Below are 23,527 nucleotides of genomic sequence, written 5' to 3' on the forward strand. Positions count from 1 at the left end.
GATCAGCCTTTAGAGGTCTACAGTGCAATTTAGATGCACGAGTGCCCAAACCAGATTCCAGCCTAGGAGAAATTATTTTGTTTTCCTTTGTGCTTTTTGCAAAATCAGTTATTTCTCCTTTCCTGTCCAAAGTTGTGTGAAGYTGTTTTGTGCAGTGAAGTGTCCATGTTGCTCCATCTCACCCTCAGATGAATAGCCTTTCCCTAGAAGTGCTTAGATCATTTATCCCATCTTTCTGCAGGAGGCAGCTAGAGAGATATAGATGTTGCAGAAGAGGCAAAATGTCTTTTATAGCTCAGAAATGATATATGATTGATCAGCTGGAAGGGAAAAGGAGGGGACAGAGTGAGGATAACAAACTGTCTTTGTGGGGTGAGCAAGCCTGGGAAGTGTAGTGCATTTCTGAGACTGTCATGTTTGAATATTATTTATTTATAATGCAGAAAACAGGATAAGCCATGAGATGGTAGTGTTTGCAAAAGGTAGGAAATGTGTTTATGGCTAGGTAAGCCTGGAGGGAGTTGTGGAGTGCTTTGAAAATACCTCCTGAGGCTGGATGACTGTGCAACAGGCCAGCAGAAAAAATATTCTGAAGATTAGGGCAAGTTCTTTCAGAAAATGGTCTGATTGTCACTGTGGGCAGTTCAATGAAGAAGCAACTCATTGTGCAATTGTGGTTTAAAAGGAAAAAAAAAAGGTAAAGAAACAGCAGGAAGGTAAAGAAAAAGCATACTCGACATTTGTCATTATATGCATCAGTAATACTTGCTGCTCAGGCAAATTCTGCTCTGCTTTGGTCACCTACCTTCAAGAGTATATGCGGAAGGCAGAGAACAAAGATACTAGCAATAAACGGAGGTATGGAATATTACTTAGATGAGGAGGTAAGAAGTCTTTGTATATTAGGGAGAAGAATCACAGCAGAAGTGATGGACCTATCCTACATTCTTCAGTCTTCTACCTCCAGTACAAAACTGTTGAGGAAGCCAAATGACTAGCCTGAACAAGATAATTAACTTTTAGGTGACAAATGTTATATATGATGAGGGCTACAAAGGAAATAAGTGACAAAGCAGAGAATTATACCTAGATCTCCAAAGTATTAACTTCTGGAACTGGCTTTTCTTTTAAGAGTGTAAGTAAAATGAAGCATTAAACTGATAAAAGCAAATGGTGATTTTATCAAAAGCATGATTAATCTGTGGAAATCTTCCCTGTTATCTGCCACCAATTTKGGAATGCAATAGGACTCAAGAAAGGATTTTACAGTTACATGAACGATAAGAGCGCTTGTGATGACTTTGGCTAGGAGAAAACTGTAAAGCATACAAATCTTGCTTAAGGGCATAAGTCAACCACTAACTGTCAGGGGCCAGGAGGAAATTTTCTCTCTGAGAAGGTTACTGTATAATTATCCATGACAGTGTTTCTTTCTTTGAAGCATGTAATCTTGACCAGTGGAGGCAAGATAAACAGGTGATGTAGTTTTGTGAAATACTTTGTGACTAGGGCATTATCTGATGCCTCATGGTGATTTCTTTCTCCTATTTGTATCATTCCTTGGAAAGTATTTTCTCCAGGGTTACGTTCATCTCCTTTCTAAATGTCTTAGACAAAGAAATTTCTGTTCTCAACCCTCTATGAAAAATTTTAAAGTCAATAGTCCTTGACACCAGGGAATTATTCTTGCCATTCACGCTAGATTTTCTTCTGCTCATCTTTGCTCCAGTTCTCTTGGGTGAATTTCCTGGAATGACCTAAAGGACACCCTCCATTGCTGGGGCTGTGAACCCTAGCTTTTGTGTCTGTTCTTGGTTAYTGTCTAAGCTCTCCATCTGTTGTAGTCGATGTCTTTCTTGTTCTGTCATCTGTGCGACCTAGTGTGATGTCCTTTGGTGCTGGTTAAAGATTAAATATATTATTATTTTTTAAAGCTATGTATTGAATGCTGACTTGATAGATTTTGTGTCTCTTGCTTTGTGTCTTGCAGGAAGAGCCAAGGAGCAAATCCAAAATCTGTGCCAATGTTTTCTGTGGAGCTGGACGGGAATGTGCTGTGACAGAAAAGGGAGAGCCAACCTGTCTCTGCATTGAGGTAGGGAGGCAGATCAGCTTCTGCATCTGAAATAGGTATCACAAAACCACCCTGACACTGGGTTTGGGTCACTGGAAGAGTCCCATGACAGGGTGGGGCTAGGAGTGGTCAGGAGCAGCTGCAAATTTGCAGTGGCTTTTCAAGCAGCTGGGTCTTTCCCAGTGTAGTGTAAGGGAAGAGCCCTGAAGTGTGTATCCTGTCTGGGGCCTGTAGCTGTGCTACTTACACAACTGCCTGGAGTCTTTACATGCAGGGACAACTTGGCTAGAGGCCTCTCGTTGGGAGAGCCTGGTAGCGTATTGATACACAGTGGGTTTTGGAGTGGTGCTATAAGGAGTGGCCTGAGAGCTCCAAGACAGCCTGCTCTTGCTGGATTCTTGTTTGAGAAGGTAACAAATACCCCACTAAAAATCAKCTTTTGTAAAATGGAAATAGTTGTGGTAGAGTGCTGTGAGGATGAATAGCTTTGTCCTGCAAGGAGCCTGGGATGATTAGAAGAGCCTTTCCCAGCTGTAAAGTAGTAATCACCTGCTGCTCCACTCTGCCCTGTGATTTCAAAAATATTCCTGCCAGGCTTCTGGAAACAGGTGTGTGTGGCTCTTTGTTCCCACTTCACTCAGGATCTGCAGCTCAGACACTTACCAGCCTGGACACTGGAAAGTGAAATGCTCCATTAACAGGAAGAGAGTCTAACATTCTGGATTGCCTTACCCAGGCTGACAGAGACACAAGAAAAGTCCACAGCATGAACGGTGGCACTGGTGAACTCTCACTCTGCTTTAAGCACTTGCTCTTGGCTGCTAATTTACTGTAATTTTAGTGGCARAAAGGTGAAGCAGATTCTGCAAAGAGATGCAACAGAGATGACCTGCAGGTGCAAGCAGAGGTGCTCAGAACACGTTCAGAAAAACACTTCCAGAAAGGCATGTCTATGACATGCAGAGCAGCAGATGCAGGTTTACACTCAGCGTTTATATTGGACACTGATTTCTCTGTTGTGTTCTRATTTCAGGAAGGCTCCTGTATGATGACAGTGGCTGGCCTCGGATAAAGGGAAAGCTCTGAATCTGCACCCATGGGCAGATGGCTGTGTGAGGGTTTTTCTGGGGTGGCAGTGGGAGTGCTCAGCCTGTTCCAAATACCTCTGGGGACAAGAGAGGGGTGCAGAGGGCTTCTCTTGAGTTAGGTTAATGCTGGTACTCACYTGCCTCCCTCTAGCAGTCTAGAAAAGGCAGATAACAAAGCACTCTTATCTGATTCTCGCACAGCAATGCAAACCTCACAAGAGGCCTGTGTGCGGTAGCAATGGAAAGACCTACCTGAACCACTGTGAACTGCACCGTGATGCCTGCCTCACTGGCTCCAAGATCCAAGTGGACTACGATGGCCACTGTAAAGGTAACCCTGTGTCAGAAATCAGCTGGGACTGACTGCTCCATAAGGGAGGGGGAGCCGGGAGCAGAGCATGATGACATGGCCGGTAGAGCAGGTGCCTTGCTAGCCAGGAACTCCTCCCACAGTATCTGAGCGAAGCAAGCAAAGTAAGCCTGGGAATAGTAGCCAGGTTCAACCAAGAGTCCRTATCATCAGGCRAGTTTSTRRTGATGAAGKAGGTCCAAGSTCAGGCCATGAAGTCATACCAGGATCAAGTCCGATAATGGTAACCAGGATCAGAACCAGAACCAAAAGAGCCCAGTGGTTGCCAGGCAAGTCCATAGTGATGAAGCAGGTCTGATGTCAAGGTGGTAAGAGAGCCTACAGGTCAAGGCCTGGATCAACAGGATCTGTGGCCAGATACAGGCTGCAACAGAGCTGGAGATGGGCAAACCTACAACATATCTCAAAAAAGACCTAGGGACTCAGGCCTGAGTTTAAATGGAGCTTTTGGGCCGATGGGCAGAGTATGTAGATGGAGACCTTTGGTGAGGCTGGTCAGGGCCACTACGGTCCGTCAGTGCGTTTAGGGCCCTGACACCCTGGCTGTGCTGGACTTTTGGAGCTATTGTCTGCCTGATACACTTGAAGGGGGGCCCTCTGGAGAGCAGGGCAACATCTTCCTCCAGTTCTGGTTGCTCCTGATTGYGTCTCCTTGAGCTCATGCCTTCAGCCAGGTGGCGCTCTCTCTCTAGCTGCTGAGGAAAGATTTTTTCCTCTGGATACTACCATCCATGTTCATGAAGGATTTCAAGGGACCTTAACAGAAAGGATTTTGCTTTGAGAGTGAGGCCTTTTAACTCACCCCTGCATCCTGGGTCCCAGCCTTACACATGCTCGTTTGTCCTGAATGGAAGGACACTGCTAAAGGAACAGTTCCAAAAGTGAGCAGGTGAGAAGAGAGAACCACAGAATCACAGAATGGTTGATGTTGGAAGGGACCTCTGGAGATGATCTAGTCCCACCCCCCTGCTCAAGCAGGGTCAGGTAGGGTAGCACAGGCCAGGACTGCCTGACCTCTCTGCTTGAGTAAAACCTCTGCCAAAACCAAGGGCAGCCTAATAACTACTTTTTCCAAAGGCTCTCTGGTTCCTCTGTTCTCGCCCATGTTTCTCTCAGGGTGGGAAGAGGTTCAARTTGCTTTGCATGGCATCAAAAATGTCCTCTTCTGTCTTTCCATTAACAGAGAAAAAGTCTGAGAATCCAGCTGCCAGTCCAGGTGAGAAGCCATCTCCTTGCCTTGCTGGGGTCTCTGTATGTATTTGGGAAGAGAGGYGGGGAGAAAGGTCTGCTGGGGCAGTTGCACAGCATCTATTAAAGATGGAACCCCTGAACTAGGTGTAGCAGAGTCTGAGTTGATAAATCATCTGAAGCATGATTGTCCAGCTCTTTACTCCTGGGTAACCTTTCAGTGCTCATATGCTCTTCTGAGCTTTTTGCTATGCTGGGATGTCTCAGGGACCCTCGGCAGGCATAGACCCTAGRCAGGGTGAAAAGAGACCCAGTTCACTTCTGCAAACCCAAGTTGTGTTCATTGCCCAGGCTGAGGGAAGAGACACACTTTTACACAGTTCATTAGGTATCAGAGACACAGTAATTGTGGAGCTGCTGCCCCCAGCTCCATGAGTACTCTTGTAAAAGGAGACTTATGCTTCAGGAGTGGTTAACGGATAGGCCCAGCGGCAGAGAGGCAGCACTGTATAATGAATAAGGCATTGGCTGGGGGGTCAGGAGGTTAGCTGAACCATCTCTCCCATCAGCCAGCAGGTCTCTGATTCCTGTGCTTAGTTTCCTCCCTTACCCTTTGTCATGTGTATTTAGGCTATGGATTTGAGGGGCATGGCCTTTACTACATAAGAGGACACTTTCTATCCAAGGCCTCTAAGTGCTGGAGCTGTATAATCATTAACTTCAGGGTCCTAGGACAGATGAGAGCAAGGCCTCATGGAAGCCTAAGGCAAAGTACCATGTCAGGGCATGGCCACCACCTCAAAATGATCAAAAGGAAGTTCAAAATTAAACATACAGAATCCCTAGATTTTTTTTTCATCTCTCTATTTGATTGTGATTGCAGCTATTGGATTTGGAAGGAGATTCTTACTGTGCATAAGGGACAGAATGCATAGTGCTTCCCCTTCCAGCTCCATTGACCTGATGGCAGATGTGACAGTTCACAGAAGCCAAAAGATTTAGGCTTTCAGTTTTGCTTCTAAATACAAAATTGGGTCCTAGCACACAAAGTGATACCCACCTAGAGAAACCTGAGACTGCAGAGCACAGCAAACAAGCACAATTTTACCCCATCTAATTTCCAATGTAAGTAGACAAGACAAGGCTTTGAAGAATGAAATCTCCTGAGATACTGGGCCCTGAAATTCAAGGCTTGGGGAGAGCTTAGTGGAAAGACTTGCTCAGTCCAGTCTGTCCCCTTGCAATGGCTGGAAGTTTTGGTACTCCRGGGCTCCTTTATGCATCCTATCAGAAGGCCTGGAGACTGTCCAAGGCCAGTCAGCTGCTTTACTCCTTTATTCTTTGAGCTCTTCAAGCCAAGATGAGTCAGCTCTGGGTTGCTATTCCACAAGCTTCAGGGACAGGAGTATAGAAGGGGGGTGGTGGGAGTGTCGTTTGCCATCCTTGCCACATGGTGTCACCCACAGCCCATCCGCTGTTCAGCACATGGCACCTCTGCTTTTATCTGGTCATGGCTCAGCTCCAAGGACCAAGAGGCCTGCACACTGCTCTTAGGGCTGCCTGTTTGGTTTTTATTTCCAGTCATCTCTCTATGGTCTCTGTGCCAACTTTGTTTCTCTCTTTGTGGCTTTCTCTYCTACCACCCCTTCTTCGATGACAGTTGTCTGCTACCAGTCGGACAGGGACGAGCTTCGTCGCCGTGTCATCCAGTGGCTGGAAGCTGAGATTATCCCAGATGGTTGGTTTTCCAAGGGCAGCAACTACAGCGAAATCCTGGACAAGTATTTCAAGGCAAGGAGCTCAAGGCCTGCCCCAGAGGCCAGGGAACGTTTCTTGCCCTAGTTCTGCAAAATATCTGCCATGTCCTGCTCCAAGAGGCTCCAGTATGTGACATGCTGGTAGTGATGGGGGCCAGAGAAGCATCACGTGCTCTGAGCTGCCTGCAGCAGCAAGCGCCAGACACCCTCATGCAGCCAACAGGCAGCATGAAACTGGAGCATCTCTAGCTCCTGTTATCTGGCCTGCCTAGGGGAAAATGAAGAGAGAAGGACAAATATGCATGAGGCAGCAGAGGGAAGGACCAGTCTCAAGGGGCAGGAGAGAACCAGAGGAGAAAAGGTGGATGAGAGTATTGAAAATGCAAGTACAAGGGGCAGGGGAGGAAGAATAAGAGGTAGGCTAAGGAGGGAGAAAGCCCAGTGTGGTACGGGGTGGGTGGGTTTGGAGTTGGGGGGTGTTGCTGATCCTTTGTTCCAGACAGTCCCAAAGCCACAGATAAGGAATACTTGGGATTTTGAGGGARGGTCTCTGTTTCAGAGGACTATCCCCCGGTTGCAGCAGAGCTGGCAGTCCCCTAGCCCTCTGCCAAGARAGAATAACCACCTGCGAGTCTCACGCTTTGCAATAAGCCTGTTCCTCTTCCCTCCTGGYGGTCAGTCCATCCCTCCTCTCATCCCCACCCCCTCACGTAGCTCRCAGATCACACGCGCTTGCCATGCTCCTGCCACATGCGCTGCCGCCTCCCTCCCCCTCGCGCCCGCCTCCTGATAAAGACTTCACAGCGCTCCGCTCCGGACGGAGCTGGAGGAGCAGGTGGGGAAAATGGGGAGAGCGTTTAAATCAGAAGCTGTTGACAGCGAGAGATTAATGGTGCCTGACAGGAGTTAGCGCTGCAAGCAAATTTGCCATGGCAATGGCACCCCCTGGTGAGACAGAGAAGCTGGACCCCATGCTCCACAAAGCACCTCAGCCTYTGTAGCCATTAACGCTGGCGCCTTCTGTGGAAATCCCTCCGGACCTGCTGCTGCGGGCACCCCCGCAGGTGCCTGCCAGCACCCGAAAGCTGCAGTGTCCTGCAGAGCAGAGCTGTGCAGTGCCTTCCCTGCAAACACACCGTCCCCAGCCGCCTTTGCAGAGGGCCTCCGACGGCCACCGGCTTTGCAGAAATGCGTGTGGCAGCCGTGGGCTCGTTCCGTGGTACAGCCCGGGTTACACCCTGCCAGCCCCAGGCTGACCAGATGCTGATGAAATCCTGTAGCTGCCCCCCTTTTTCTGGACTGCTCATCYCCAGCACAAGTGGGCCACGGATGAGGTGAAGCTTTTTCCCTTTTCTCCCTGACTGCGGGTTAGCAGATGTGGTATTAAGCCATCTCCYTCATAAAATCCTGACTTGTGTAGATTACTCAGATGTGGGTCACACATCTGCAGCCTTCAGGCCTAGACCTTGMAGGGCGTCATGCCAAGAGGAGTTAGGCCAGTAGCAGGAGACTGCTCTGTTTTGGAGGGCCTTCGGGGGAAAAGTAAATGCAGACTGTAATCTTGAAAGGCACAATAACTAGCCTAACCAAATCTGGGTCATGAAGGGAACTGTGGCCACTCTCAAAAGAAATAACAGYGAGAAAGGCTTTGAAGTCTTGTGAAAGTTGAAATATGTTAGCGAGGCAGTTAGCTCTGCATACCGTAGCCAGTGTGTTTTCCTTGCCTTACTGGCTTTTCCCTGGACCACGTATAGCTAACAACAAACAGTTGTTAGTAAACTCCTGGAAATGCTGCACAAGGAGACACAGTAACCTGCAAGTCACACAGCAAAAATTATCCAGCATCTCTTGCAGCAGTGTGTATACAGAATTCATTTTTTCTCTCACTGCAATGCAGCTGCCTCTAAGGGGGCCCAGCAGCTCACGCTGAGTGCCCGGCACTGTGATATGACAACTCCAGACAGAAAAGCAGAATGCAATTACTGAGTTGGGAGTGCAGCCAGGACTTGGGGGCTAAAAATCCTGCTCTTAAGTGCCAGGGGTCCTTTCAGGACCTCCCAAAGTTGGTGGCAAGGCATTGTGCTGTTGCATTAAATTGTTCCTTCTTTGGAATCGCCGGAAAATGACTTCCTGTGATTTTTCCTTTTATTGCTGCTACAGTCCAGATTCAGCTTTGGATTTATACATATTGGAAAGTTCGCGCCTTCATGAATGCAACTGGTTTGCTTTATGGCAGGAGGTATAAAGAGGCTAAGGGCTGGCTGGAACAAAGACAAGAAATGGGGTTAGAGCCATAAATCAAGCAGCAGGAGGTAAATGAGAGGCAGTGTAGCTTATCAGTGAGCTCAAGGCTATGATCGCGTCTCCCCGTTCTGACGCTAGCATGGATACATTGCTGCTTTTCTCTGAGCCGCTGTGCAAAATAGGGATGATTCAACATGTTCCACTAAAGCTTCAAAAATGTGAAGTGCATACAGAGGAGTGAAAAGAAAAGGATACCCTGAACTGATAAATCAGACTCCCTCACATCTTTCCATCTTTCCCTAAAGAGCTTTGATGATGGTGATTCTCGCCTGGACTCCACCGAATTCCTGAAGTTTGTGGAGCAGAATGAGACTGCTGTCAACATCACCACCTACATGGACCAGGAGACCAACAAACTGCTCAGGTGGGTAGTGGGAAGGAGGCCAGAGGGAGGGCCAGGGAGGCAGATGTTGTGGTATGTGGCAGCTGCCCACCAGTGGCATGAAGACACCTGTGCTGGCCTCAGTCTGGACTGGCCTCAGCCAAGATGCCTGTGTGCAAAGTGGCTTCTCACGTAATTAGATGTGTGTGCCACAGAAGGGGCAGGCCCACCCTTATCCTTCACCTTAGACTATGCATTTCCACCCTCTTGCACTGAATCTAGTGAGTATGCAGCCAGAAGGTGAGTTGCATGATAGAAAACTTGTCTGCTTTTTTAATTTCCTAGTGATTCAGTTTTCCAGTGGACCTTGCTTACATCATAGGTGTCTGATTGCTAGATCCAAAACAAGAGAGATAGTGGGAATGCCTAGCCAGGGATTAGAAGGAAAATAGTGGGAAAACATAGCTGTGGTTGTGACAGCCTGCAGTAAGAGCTGGAGTAGCATCACATGAAAATGTGGTTTGAGAGGTTTCCCTTCTTCTGTATGTATCACTTTGTATGAAGCACTGAAGAGAACAGACTGCTTGTGGGTAGGATGTGCTTGTGTCTGTATTTGTATGAGAGTGTGTAGATGTCATCAGGGTGCTATTTCTGCTGCCTGATTCTTTCTCAGTATCCCCCTGCTTCTTAGCCCTTCCCCAGCCTGGAAGCATTTGGTATGTGTTTCTCTTTTGTCTATATCCAGTGAGGGTTTTTTTACAAAAGCTGTATCTGCCAGGCATTTTGGAGCCTTCTTGATTATCACTGATTTTCCTCATCTATACTCTGAAGCTGATAGAGCAGGGACCAGCCTGGTACAGCTCTGTGCAGAACATGCATCTGTTTCCTTTCAGGGGACTCTGCGTAGATGCCCTCATCGAGCTGTCTGATGAAAATGCTGACTGGAAACTCAGCTTCAACGAATTTCTCAAGTGCCTCAGCCCATCCTTTAACCCACCAGAGAAAAGTAGGAACTCCTCTCTTGCATTGGGGAACGAGTGGGGACTCAAGGAAGGAAAGGAAAAACAGCAGYTTTAAGCCCAACATTGGATGCTATCAGCTCTATGCCCAGGGTTATATTGATATACCCCTGCCTCCTACCCTACAGCGCCCCTTGTTTTCCCATCCTGGGGCTGTCAAAAATCCTGCTTTCTCTATCTCAGAGCACCCACAGCTCTTGTAATGAAAAAGGTACGGTTTTTAGAAGCCAGGACGTAGGTCAGATGGATAAAGTATGCTTGGAAGGTCAAGGCATATATTTAACAGTGTGGAGATAAGTCATGTGAATTCATGTCTGCATAACTTAGGAAAGTCAGACCAGAGCAAAGTCCTACCGTTCTCTGCCTTTGACACAGACACCCTCCCTGATGAATGTCTCAAAGTTCACTATCCTTCCAAACCCTGCTTAGTGCTACAGTTTACTTGGAAACAGCTCAGTGTTGTGCTGCCTAAGCATTCCTTGCCATTGATCTAATTATCTCCTTGAGGAGTGCTTTCACCTACTGCTCAGAAGGTGCTGGATTTACATCCCACTGCARTGGCACCATCCTGTTGATAGAGGCTATGCTTCTTAGGGAATATTAAGTTGAACTATCTGCTGCCTATTTCAGTGGGAAGCCAGGGATGCTGCAACTCTCCCTGAAAACATGATCAGCTGATTTTCACCTAACATGAGATAGGCTCTTACGTGCTTTGAGGGCCTTGAGTTAACCACAGAATAGAGCTGGAGAAGACTGTGAACTCAAATGAGAAAGCTTTTTTTTTTTTTTTTTTTTTTTCACCCTTTCCTTTTTCCTCAGGGCAATGAGAAATACAGACACTATTTCCTTAACTTCTCCCCTCCTTAAAAATGAAATTGTTTCAGAGTAATCAAAACATTTCACTTTGGAAGTTCTCTTTTATGTATAACAAAACAGGAAATTCAAGCAAATCTAATATTTAGATTTCATTTGGAACTGAGAAATTGCAATGTGTTATTTTTAGGAAGTCAAAATGAAATGTTTGACTTTCCCCAATAATTATTTTTTGACTGATTTCACTCACCACATTCAACATGAGTATTTCAGCCATTATGTTCCACCAGRAACTGTAATCTGTGGATAGGGGGAAGAGGGCTTCCTTCAGCAAGTTTTACCTCCTTCCTCTCAAAGCATCTCCAGAGTCTGTTCTCCTCTGCCAGCTCTGTATCTCACAACCACTGCTCTTGTTTTGCCCCTCTCTAGAGTGTGCTCTGGAAGATGAAACCTATGAAGATGGAGCAGAGACCCAGGTGGAATGCAACCGCTGTGTCTGTGCCTGTGGGAACTGGGTGTGCACTGCAATGACATGCGAGGGTTTGTACACTCTCCAGAAGATTGTTTTATTTGGTTCTGTACAAAAGGGATTTTTACTTTCTAGATTTTGCAGGGTAGCAGCTGTCCAGATTCCTTCTCTCTCCCATTCTTCCTTAGATTGTGAGTGGCTTCTGCATCAACCCTCCTGTGTTCCAGGTTGGCCAGAGTGAAGCTAGTTCTGTTCTAGAAATCAGAAAGTGTGTTACTGAGTTGGGGGCAGTGCTGCTGGGTGTTGTAGATTGGATTTGGTGTCATGAAAATTCAGCATCAAGTTTTCCAGACTAGAGCTACTTTGCATCCAGCTGGCTTGGGGCATACACAGATCAAACATGTGGCTGCAACCATATATGTAGGTGTGAGCAAGTCACCTTTCCTATATGTGTGTCAGTACACTCACTCTGTATTTATAGTATCTGTAAAACGGGTCCTCTCTTCCCCCAGAGAGGAAATACAAGACTTCACCCAATAATGTTAGGAAAGCACTTTTGAGATTCTTGCAGTAAGAACCCTAGAAGTAGAAGAAAGTAATGGTGAAGCTGAAGGGAGGTAGTGTTTATAGTAAGGCAGGGTTGTTGATCTATCTGTTCTTCCTTTAGAAGGCCCTTTTTAAGCTTTCATAGCTGTATTACAGTTGTGGGAAGCCCTGSTGGGGTTCTGAACTAAGGCTCTCTTCTGCCTTCTCACAAATGGTCCAGTGCCTGTAGAAAGTCACCATCTCCCCTGCCCTGGGAAATRTACTGGTCCTTTTCAAAGAGCCAGGTGCACCCTCCCAGCACAGGGCTGCATTCTTCTGACCTTCCTCCCTAGAAACAGGGCCTTCACATGAGCTTTGTTTGCAGTGCTTTGAGGGAGCTGGCAGCAGTAGATGAGTTCAAATCTGTAGCCAGGCAGTGTCTAGTAGCTTGGACAAAGAAGGAGCAAGGAAAGCGACAGGTGTGTGCAAAGTTCCTTTCACACCCATCTGACAGGCTGCAGTAGAAGTTTCACAGTCATCTCACCCCAGAGAGCAGGGACCTTTGGGCTGCAATAGCAGGAACTCACCTGAGAGAAGATAATTGTAATACAATACAAAGAGCTGCTTATGAGGTGTGGGCAGGTCTCAGGGGTTAGGTAACCACACGAGAGACTCTTTTTGCTGCTTGCCTGGAAGCAACCTTCAAAGTTGCTGTGCAAAACCTCGTGTTGCTACCTACTTTGTTCCCTGCATCCATGCTAGAAGCATACAGTCGGACAGTTCTTTCACTTTCTGCCCATGTCAGACCAGTGGAGCGGTTAGAGACTATTGTTAAGGAGATGCAACCAATTATCAGACAGATCAGATGCATCAGCAAGATGCATCTCCACTAAGCGAAATTACTTCTTCATTAAGGATCAGTTATGGCATGTAAATTTCTTTGAGCTGCCATTTATTCCCTGCAATGGACCCAAATAAACAGCTTTCCCAGTTAAATGGAGTGCTCTATTTATCTGCAGAAGTTCATTTTAGCTAGCCAAAATAACAGAGCTATAGGTGCTTCTTTTAAGTAATGGTGGAGGACAGTACAATGCAGCCTTTTCCTTATGGTTTTACCATATGGTTACCATAGGGGAGGGAGAGAGGTGGACAGAGTGGATACCCAACTTCTGAAGTCCCGGATAGCCAGAAGGCCCATTCCCTTTCAAAGAAGATATGTCCAGCCCTCACAAAATCTCCTTAACCTTGAGATATGCTGTGGTCTAAAGCAGGCTCAGCCTAACCTGCCTCCTTTTGTTCTCCTCGGCTCATACTCTGAAATCTACGTTCCCCCATTTGTGATAGTTCTGAACTCCGTTTCTGTTTGCAGGGAAGAATGAGAAGGTGCCTGGTCAGAGAYGGCAACCTGAACAAGACTTGACTGAGGAGGAGCTGGCTCGATATGTTCAGGAACTGCAGAAGCATCAGGTAAGCATGAAGCTGGGAAGATGTGCTTACATGAAGTCTCTCCTCACTAGAGTTCACTCTGCCTCTGTCACTTGGAGACTTCCTGGTAGAAAGGGAAGCACTGTATTCCGCAGAGGGCAATCTTCCCTATTGCCCTTGGAGACAAACACAGGTGTGGGGCTTTCAAGGAAGCCACTGCTGACACTGTTTGTGGATGGATGAAAGGCTTCAGGGYACTGCAAGCGCCTTTGTCAGTGCAGAACTTCATCTTTGTGCTCTCTTCCTCTAGGAGACGGCTGAGAAAACCAAGCGAATGAGCACCAAGGAGATGTAAGGGGCCTCCACACAGGAGGAGCTTAGGAGGATGGGCCCAACCTGCCATCCTGTCCTCCAGTGCTGATCTCAGTATGCACAAGTGTCTGCTACAGTCGCCCAGTCACAGATATCTACATTGTATAGCGATGGGTTATTTGTTTTGTAATTCACAGAGAAATGGGGCCAGGGAAGGGGAGCACAGCCCACCTGTTCAGGGAGCTTCATTGTTGGGGATTTGGAAGGCTGGGAGGGAAATACAGCAGCCTCTGGGACCCRTTCCCAGAGCAGAGAGCTGCTTATTGCAAGAGTTAACAGGGGTTTCTGTGCCCCTGGGTCTGAGGAAAGGATGGAGGTCAGTGCTGGATATAAAAGGGGTCCTCAACCAATACCGTCATCAGCACCAGCCATGGCTGCAGAAAAAAATACAGGCCAGACAGTTCTGTGGCTGAGCGTGTGTGCAGCAGGGCATCATTAGCCAAGGACCTTGTCCTGGTTATCCTCCCCTTCCAGCCTCGTGAGACACCTGGAAGTTTTGATAACATGGTGCTGGTATGAGTCTAGCACATTCCTCCTTGCTTTCCAACGGACTATCCCCAGCAGCTCCTCCAGTACATTGTGGGCTCCAACACAACAAGGTTCCTTTTGACCTCATCTCGCTCTTACTCTCCCTACTCCCTCCTTAAAGGTGCTATCATATTTTTTCTTACCACATTCACATGCTGACTCCCCCTTTTGTTTTGTTCTGTTTTTTATTACTTTATTTCCTATGGTAGTAATTCAGTTTTTGTATGTTTCGTAGCTCTAGAACTTTCAAGAAAACCCTACCTGTGGGTTTTTGTTACTGACAGTGCTGTAATGTCCATGCATAGTTTGTATCACTCTGCACTCAGCCACCACAAGCAACACAAGCAACTTGTGAGCCCTGCACTGCAGGGTATTTCTCAGTTGGGGATGGCAACATCCTTTGTGGGGAGAAGAGACAGGGCTGGATGTAATTAGTTCCACCAGGCACAGATCAACACTGCAACTCTCTCTAGCTCTTGCTCCCTTGGCTACCACTGATTTTGTGCTCAGAGTCCATGCTCAGCCCTCCATAAATTGCCTAGAGGGAACTGCCAGGTAGTCTAGAGACAGATGGACWGGGCAGTCCCATTGAGTAGGGTATTTTAAAATACCTAACTACATAGAAAACTGTTTAGCTGAAGTCTAGGTGAAGTTAGCCATCATCTTGGGGTCTTCATCTCCAGCTGGGGTAAGGTATCAGTGTTCTTTGATTCCAGGGCTAGGTTTGGAGTCAAGACTGGAATCCTCGCTCCTGAGGCATATCACAGTGTCCCTGATCAGACCATCTTTGACAACTGTTGCATCCCTTCATGGGTCATTTTCTTCTGGCTTCTTTCTGAGAGCATCGGTCCTAGTTATGAATGTTACTCTTTTTTTGACAATCACCTCTCTAGCGTCAAGCCCAGCTGATTTTTTCCTGAAGTTGTCAAATGTACTTTTACACTCTCTTGTGTAATACTTACACAAACAACCTGTTTCCACATTCCCTTCATGCCCCTGCTGGGCATCCCAAGCAGTTGCATGAGTTGAGATGACTGCCTATGACTTCARTCTTCCTGATCACAAACAATTTCAGCAATTGTTGAAATTGTTTTGCAGTCCTTAGTACTTACTCAAGCAAAACTCCCTACTTGCATCAGCAGAAGCATGTTCCACTTGAGTGAAGATCAGCAGGGCTCGTGTCCCAACTGTCCCCTTTATGCACAATGCTTGAAAAAGCAGAATGAGCTGGGGTGTAGCAAGTGCAGGAAAAGAAGAAAGTTTGGTCCCTGCTATGATCTGACTTTTGCAGTGGGAATAATAATCTGCCCCACAATGCTTGGAGGTTTTAGCATAATAAATACAGAAAAGGGCTATTTCTTCTCCCTCGATGATCCAAATTTGAAATGCTATCACCCGTGAAGGTGAGGAGAGTCAATATATAGGAGATGAGAGGAAGGCCAAGTTCAAGAGCAGGACAGCACTACACTGGGAACACAGTGGAGTCAAATTGTTTGTGTTCCCCCATTCCCGCTGGTGGCACTGGAGGAAGTGGTTGGTGGAACAGGAGCATCCATTAGACATGCCCTCCTCCCCAATGGTATGAGCAAAGCAGCTTCATATGCTGGATATGGAGTCGCAGGAACATTGTTAGTAAATGTTTTGCTTTATTCCAGTCCTATTCTGAAAGTTAGTTTGTGCCTCTCAGCTCAGTTCCTCCCAACTTAATCATTAAAGTGCCTTAGAGAAAACACAACAACTTGCCTTAAAGGCTTTCCCTGGATGGAAACAATGTCTTATTGTTCAATCAAGATCTCCAACTGGGAGAAGAAAAGCATGTGTAGGTAGGGGTGGCTAGTCCAAAGCTGAAGGGCTTCTGTAGGCTGTGATTACACAATACCTTCTCCAGTCTGCTTCCTGTCTCCTGTGGATGTGCAGTCCATGAGGGTGGCTGCTGGGGTCATCTGGAGTGTTGCATGCTGGCAGTTGTAGTTTACAGAGCTTGCACTTTTACTGAAGGCATATGGATTGGCTGCTGTCTCTCTGGAGCAAGCCAAGGTAAGCTCTCTGATAAGCCATATAACGTAAGTCTAGCATAGTCTGGGGCAGTGTGGTAGGAGTGTAGTGAACAGATGCCTCCMCGGGAAGAGCTGCCACTCGCACAGCCTCTTCCTCCTCGTGACTTCAAAGGGAGAATGTAACCGGAGAATGATGCTGGTTCCAAGGGCTATGGTATCCGAATGGTACCTAAGCACYTCGCCTCCCCACCCAGAGAGGAAAGGCAAGCTTTCGGTGAGCAGTGCCCAGGCTGTAACCCACTACAGACTGGTCTTTCACCAACTTCTGCAGGGTGATTCAGCTAATGAGGAAGGATGTGCTGAATGCCAAATGTCCTCTGGGACAATGGCTGTAGAGACAAGGGCAGGGAAGGCATTTGTTTTCAAAAAGCCAAATTTAAGGAAGAAACAAAAAACGCCCACTCCTCCCTCTATATTCCCTCCTGTACGTGTGTGAAATTTATCAGTATTCTGTAGGTTTTCTTAGTGCACATATTTTACTTGATTTTGTAATTTTTTTGAAGCAGGGGGGTTTGGATATTACTGCCAAATAAATGAAACAAAATTTTAAAAAGAGCACTTGTTTTATTTTATTTCTGAGTTCTCACCACAACTCTCCCCTTTTCTCTTCCAAAAAAAAAAACAAAAAAAAAAAAAAAAAAAAAAAAAAAAAGAAACTACACCTGACAAATGTGAATCAACATGACTGTCTCTGTTTGGAAGGCTGGGAGGCAAACTGAAGTAAGGGAAGGAGAAGTGGAAGACTGCAAGTGCACTGTAAGCCAGTAGCAGAAACATAACCTGCTGCCAAGGTTACTGCTTCCCAGCTATGCATTCTTGGTAACGAGACTGCTTCACAGGCCTTTCAATTCCCCTTTCACTCTGCAACACACTCCACCTGTGCCCCTGGGAAAACAGCAGCTTTCTACCTGTGATGTGTTTGTGTCATAGCACCATGGGGTTCCTGACCAYGTACAGTCACAGGGACTGTATTTAATGATGGTAATAAGGGGACCTGCCTTTGACTGAGGAGGGGGAGGGGAGAGCTGGCACTGAAGAAAAAATCACATTGTTTTTAATCCTGCTCCTGAAACTGTTTTTTTCCTGTGCCTGATGGACAGAGAGAAGGGCCCCAGGAGGAGTGGAAAGGTGTTTTTGGTGAGCCCTAAGTAGAGCTAAAACTCAATATGTTTCTTTTTTCAATTCAGTTCAGTATGGGTTTGCATGGTGGAAGGGAGTCGACTTTGGAGGGGCRGAAATCCTGTCTGCAGACTGGGCTTGAATCGGTGTTTCTTAAKGGAAGGCTACTTCTGCACAGTTACTCAGGTTTATCGTGCAGTGTCCTGCTTGGAGCTGCACTGTGAAAGACCAAATGCTTGCCAGCCGTCAGGAACCACCATGCTTGGAGCATGGAGCCCACCAAAGCACAGCATGCTGTGAGTCCATCCAGCTGCGAGCTGGACTGTGACATACATCCTTTTGGCTTTGTCATGCTGTGTGTGTAAGCGATGTGTGCTGGCAGGAAGGAGCTGTGGGACTGCAGTGTTAAGCCYTGGCTTAGCACTTCTCCCTCTGGCCTGGACAAAAATGAGACGGCAAGCAAGCAGGAGCAGCAGCCCTGCCACAAGCACTGCTTTGTCTCCTATGACATATCCTTGCCTTTCACTGTGCTTCRCTCCTCCTCTGGAAAAATTGTCTAAATTGTGGCAGGGAAATTTCTAAGGCATTTGTGAAATGCAAACAATTCTCTCTTTCTCTCCTYTCTCCTATGGTGTGTCTGCAACAGAGCATCGTACGTGTCAGTTTGTCACGGTGTTGCTCTGTGATCTTGCTGAGCGTCTGCCCTGCCCTTCTGCATCCTACAGCACTCAGGGTGTCAGCTCCCTCCAGCCTGGCTCTTGTCTGTTGCAAGTTTGGGCCGTTCAGTAYAGGAGAGAGTTGAGGACTGCTTTTGTCACAGAGCCAGTAGATAGACATCKGTATGGGATGTCATCTGTATGACATCTATGTATGAGACATCTGTAGGGCAGGTTTGGAGGCCACACACTGCACACTTTGTCCCCTTAGCAGCAGCAGAGATGCCACAGCTTAAAACTGAGAGAAATTCAGCTAGGAGAAGTGCTTTCCTAAATACCAGAAACGTTCAAATTTGTGTTGACTGTGCAAGCAGCCAGCAGAGAGTAATTGATGCTGAATGCACACTCCTAAATGCCTCAGCTATACTAGACTTATGCCGAAGTTTCTCTGTGCAAGTTTCCCAAGTGGGGCTTCTCTGCCAAGAGATCAGTTTTACTTCTGTCTAATGGCATTGCAATGCTTTATTTTGTGCTCCTTTTCAACTTGTCCACCATTTCCCTTCCATGTCCCTCCAGTGTTTTCTTGATTCTCCATGTCAAAGCTATACTATTTCCTATGACATACCGCCAGGTCCTGCCCAGTCTCCCTTCTCCCAGAAGCTCCATGAAAACCAGGACTCCTACAGCCCAGAGATCTGGAGCTCTGCATCTTGTCGCAACCAGTAAACAACAAAATCTATGTCAGACCAATACTTTCTTGATATTGGGACAGTCTGCGTGGATCCTGTGGTGTCTATTGTTGAGCTTGTGCTACAGGATGTGTCCCAGTTAGGGTCCTCTTTTGTCTTTGGTTCTTMTCTGGCTGGACCTGGTAGGAGCATGGTATTTCTGAGATTGTTACCAGTCTCTCAGATTAGATAGATGTTGTCTATCCTCTCTTTCTCCATCCATCCAATAGCTTTTTGGACAGAGAATAAAGCATATGTCTCATTTTTGGGGTCTTTGGGGGGGAGGGGAGGAGAAACAACTCTACCTAATGGAAACACAATCCCATCTGCTGTGTGGTTAGCTCGAGGCAAACCTGTTTGCTATCACTTAAGCAGTTTTTCACTTACAATAACCCCTTGTTCTTTCCACTGCAGTTAGGTATTCTGCATAACCCACTTYGAGGCATCTTATAAAGCCCTGTTAAAGCCAGGAAAATTATCTTTGATTCACTTTTACCTATAGTTATTCCCCTCTATTTCTTTTGCTCTTCAGCCCTCAAACACTTTGATGGGTGTTCCCCCCACATTCTCTATGTTCCCAACAGGCTGGCTTGTTTCTATCATACTACACTTGCCTGAGTGAATACATGTCTTTACTACTGGTCTACTGGGGCCACTAGCCCATACACATACACATACACACGTATACACACATACAGGCCTCAACCAGGAAGGCTGAGGTTAGGCTTGTTGGTAAGAAACCCTTGGGAGCTTGCTTGAAATGTTTCCAAAACTGCACTAGGTGGTCCTTTTCTGCCACAGCTCAAGTTAAACATTTTAAACCTATGCAACATCAGATGGCATGACAGCTACTAGAAAGCTAGGCAATTTCTGGTTGGGGGAAGGTGCAAGGTATTTGGAAGACAGGAAAGAAAATCAGAAGTATCTCAAAAAAATGGAAGAACAGGAAATAGCTATTTAATAAGGATCAGTTTAAGGTTTTACAGTCTACACACTTGATTTCTCCTGCCTCATACAGGCTGGGCAGCAAATACCTACTTGAGGTTAGGTTTATCTCAGTTGGTTAGAGCATGGTGCTAATAATACCAAGGTCACGGGTTTCATCCCTGTATGGGCCACTCGTTTGGGGGTTGGACTAGATGATCTCCAGAGGTCCCTTCCAACCTTACCAAGTCTATGATTCTTAGTGTCTTAAAATGGTATGTTTCTAATACCTAGGATGCAGTTCTAGACAAAAAAAATGATATACCAGCAGAGTGCAAGCTGAACATGACTTAGGGTCACACTGCTGTGAAAAAAGGCAAACCACTGTACTAGGAAGAATACAGAGGGGCACAGTCTGTAAAACATGGTGCAATCACTCTGTTCCATGTGGCATCATGGAGGCCTTTGCTGGAGTAACTTCTGGTTTGGGCAGTGTCTTTCGGGAAGGAGTTGGATCAGATTGGAAAGAACTCAGAGGCAAGCAAAAATAACAAATGGTCTTGAAAACATGACTTACAAGGACAGATCAGATGCCTCAGGCATAGTTAAGAGAAGAAGGAGGGCTTCTCTAAGTGTCTTTTTTTTCAGCAGAGTGCTATCAAGAGGAAAGCCATCAGTCCAAAAAAAAAGCCATCAAACCAAGGAAAACCATCAAACCAAAGAGGAACCACCAGTCTGGCCTCTCTCTCTGCAGTGAATGGGACACTGTAGCTTGTGCTGCAGCAAGACAGCTCTAGATTAGACTCAGAGAATGCTTTTGAACCCAAAGGATAGCAAAGAAATGGAAGATACTTGCTTGAGGTTTCACAGTCTCCCTCCCTGGAGCTCTTTTAAGAATAGACTAGAAAAGCAACCATCAGGAATAGTCAATGTGTAGCTAATCCTATTCTAAGATGGGAGAACAGACTGGTGACCCTCCTGAGGTCCCTTCTGTTTCTCTTTGCTGTGACATTATGAGGACAGGGCTGATTGGGTAATGTCACCTTTGCTCAAATGAATGATGAAGTAACTTCTAATGGTGTTGTATTACATGAGCATAATCTCTTTACATTCCTCTCACACAACTGTAATGGACTTAGCAGCTTTGCTACTGTGAGCTCTTCTATGCAAATGTCAGTCCAACAGAGGAGAAGGTCGTGTTACTTTGTTTTAGTGGATGTGCTCCTTTCAAAGTTGTTTWAAAAAATAACATTGCCTCTCACACGTTACTTTTTGCATCATAACAAATAATGCCCAAATAACTTCTCTACCATATACTAGCTGCTGTGTATGCATGTCTTAACACTGGCATTCCATGGCCTTTCAGTGCTCAGCTTCAAAATAGGTCAATTTCCCTGCTTATATTCTACTGCTGGAATTTCCCAAGATTTAAAGAAGGAATGAAGCAAAGTGTTAGCTGCCAATTTGGCTCGGTGGCACTATAAATACTTTGTGTTGTGCATACTTACTGAAGCTAAGTGACTTTAGSGGGTGGGAGACAGGAAGTCTGTTCCCCATCTCTAGCAGAGGCCTAGCTTAAACTCTGACCTGTTTTTAGGGAGCAAAGTACATCTGAGTATTAGTGAGTGGTTGCATTGTGTTGCTATGTGCACTTAATTACTTCACAATTCTCTAGTTTTTTTCAGCTTCAGACTGTGATATATGCTATTTAAGTGGCTGATCAAGATTCCAAAAGGTATCGTAAGGTATTTATTATCTTTAATTCTGAAGATGGGAGTGGACTGATCTATCATAAGACCTGGTACCTGAAAAAGAAATGAACCAGTCCACAGATCACAACTTTGGCAGAACTAATGCTTAAAGCACTGTAGTAGGCAAGAATAAAATCCAGATGACCAGACACTTGTGTTTACATCAAACCTGCCACTAGCTATCCTGGTCTAGCTAAAACAGCACAACCTGGATAGAGTGGACAACATTATATTGAAAAGGAATAGCTATGCTGGTACAATTTCTGCTTCTATGTGGCTGTCTCTTGCTTCACAGCAGGGATTGCATTTGTCTAACCATACTGGCTTCAAAAACAAATGAACCCAGTCCAACAGAAAGAGACCTGGTCAGAAGGAGATTTGTTTAACTCTACCCACTACAACACATGCTTTCTTGAAGACTGAGCACAACTCTGACAACTCCCTGCTCTTAGGAAATGAAGCTGTCCCTTCAAATACTCATTCTGGAAATCTAGTGTTCTTGCAGTGTCCAAGAAAAACTAGTGGACCATGGGTTTTGTACATGGTATTCTGGAGACCTTTGAATGCAGCATCTTTGCTCTTTCACACATTCTTTTTAAATCCTTGGCTGGTACAAGCCAACTCTGGTTTGTTTGCATTTCTTCAACTCTAAGATGACAGAGACTTTTGTGAAAATAAAGCGTTTTGAGCGGGAAGGAGACCACCATTCCATTCATTTTGGTTCCCTTTGCATCACATAGAAGCAAAACAAGTCTGTTTTTTAAGCCTAGACTTTGCCAGGGCAAAAGTTGCCTTGGGCAGAGAATCTTCTCGTTGTAGTCATACATTGCTGTTGCTGCTGCTTCTAAAATGTGATTACTGATTACATAGCTTTTAGTCTGTGTCCAAAGGGCAATTGAAATCCAGAATCCAGAATCATGTGGTATGATCCAGGTTGGTTCAGTATTAAGATGCAGCCTGCATCACACAACCTAGCCTGACAGACTTACTGAATGCTCCGGCTAAACTCCTGTGGATGTCCTTGCCCAAGAACAGAGCTGTCTTTTGACATCTGGCTAGGACACACCTCAAGGTAGTTCTGAGCGCACAGCTTTATTCCAGTGCATCACCAACAGGAGGWCTTCAAGACCTCATTTCCAGCTGCCACCTCTTCTTGGTGCAGACACACTTCTCTGGAGCTGATTGTTCCCTCTTGACAAAGGACTGAAATCAGTATGAYTTAGGGGGCAGCTTTTACAGTGTGTAATCATGAGGGCACTGAGAAATGCCATTTCTTCCGAACGACTGAACAGGGGAGTCTCTCAGGGAATCTGAGGGGCTCTCTGAGGATGTCGCTGATAATGTCTTTGGTATCAAGTGGAAGTGGGAACACAGAGCATTGACTATGGTGATATACTGGGCTGGGAAACACTGGGTTTGCTGGGGCTGCTGGTCTCCTAAGTTGCACTTTGGCTGCTCTGGGTCTTCAGCCCTTGGTGACCGCCTGACCAGGCCACACGGTTTGCCCAGGGGCATGCCAGCTCCTGGTCTAGACCGTGTAACAGAGAGGCAACAGGTCAGGCGTTACCACCGGCAGCGAGAAAACAGAGGTGACTTGAGAAMCCCCTAACCCAGCAAGCATGTTGTCTTTGGAGTCTGAGGACGAGTGAGAGAATCATTTTTCCTTTTCAGTTAGAAGGACTTGCTACTTCAGTACCGTCCAACTCCCGCTCGGTGCAGAAGACACTGAAGTACACAGGTGCCACTCCYAGGCCCTCGGTGGACACCCAGGTTTTCGGGCAGCCCTGCTGGCCCGTCCCTCAGGCCTGTGACACCGCGGGGGAACGGTAACGCCGAGGTGGTCGTAACGCTAACGCGGGGACCTAACGGCAACCCCAACGCCACCCTGCAGTGGCAGCCGGGCTGCGGTCAGCCATGCCGACACGGAGGCGCTTCTTTGCGTGCCGGGGCCGTACGGATTCCTCTGCCCCGCCGCAGGGGGCAGCTCCGAGCCGAGGCAGGCAAACCCCGCCGGAGCGGGGGACGACCGGGGCCCGCC

The 23,527-nt window shown here is 46.6% G+C and overlaps 2 protein-coding genes across 2 annotated transcripts in view; both read left to right on the plus strand.

The window, feature by feature from the left end:
* Positions 1 to 860: 860 nt before the first annotated feature.
* FSTL1 (follistatin like 1) lies at positions 861 to 16,864 on the plus strand. The gene is made up of 10 exons (XM_085324610.1): positions 861 to 884; positions 1,991 to 2,095; positions 3,364 to 3,493; positions 4,716 to 4,748; positions 6,381 to 6,511; positions 9,027 to 9,145; positions 9,997 to 10,109; positions 11,365 to 11,475; positions 13,299 to 13,396; positions 13,665 to 16,864. The coding sequence occupies exons 1-10, from the start codon at positions 861 to 863 to the stop codon at positions 13,707 to 13,709; spliced, it is 909 nt and encodes a 302-aa protein (XP_085180736.1). The 3' UTR covers positions 13,710 to 16,864.
* LRRC58 (leucine rich repeat containing 58) overlaps positions 16,442 to 23,527 on the plus strand; it is a 25,144-nt gene continuing 18,058 nt past the window's right edge. Inside the window, exon 1 of the mRNA XM_085324611.1 lies at positions 16,442 to 16,525. Coding sequence (XP_085180737.1) covers positions 16,442 to 16,525 — 84 coding nt within the window. The remainder of the gene's footprint in view (positions 16,526 to 23,527) is intronic.

The sequence above is a fragment of the Rhea americana genome, unplaced genomic scaffold (assembly GCF_003343005.1).
Source record: "Rhea americana isolate MKP2758 unplaced genomic scaffold, rheAme1 scaffold_92, whole genome shotgun sequence".
NCBI classification, from domain to species: Eukaryota; Metazoa; Chordata; class Aves; order Rheiformes; family Rheidae; genus Rhea; species Rhea americana.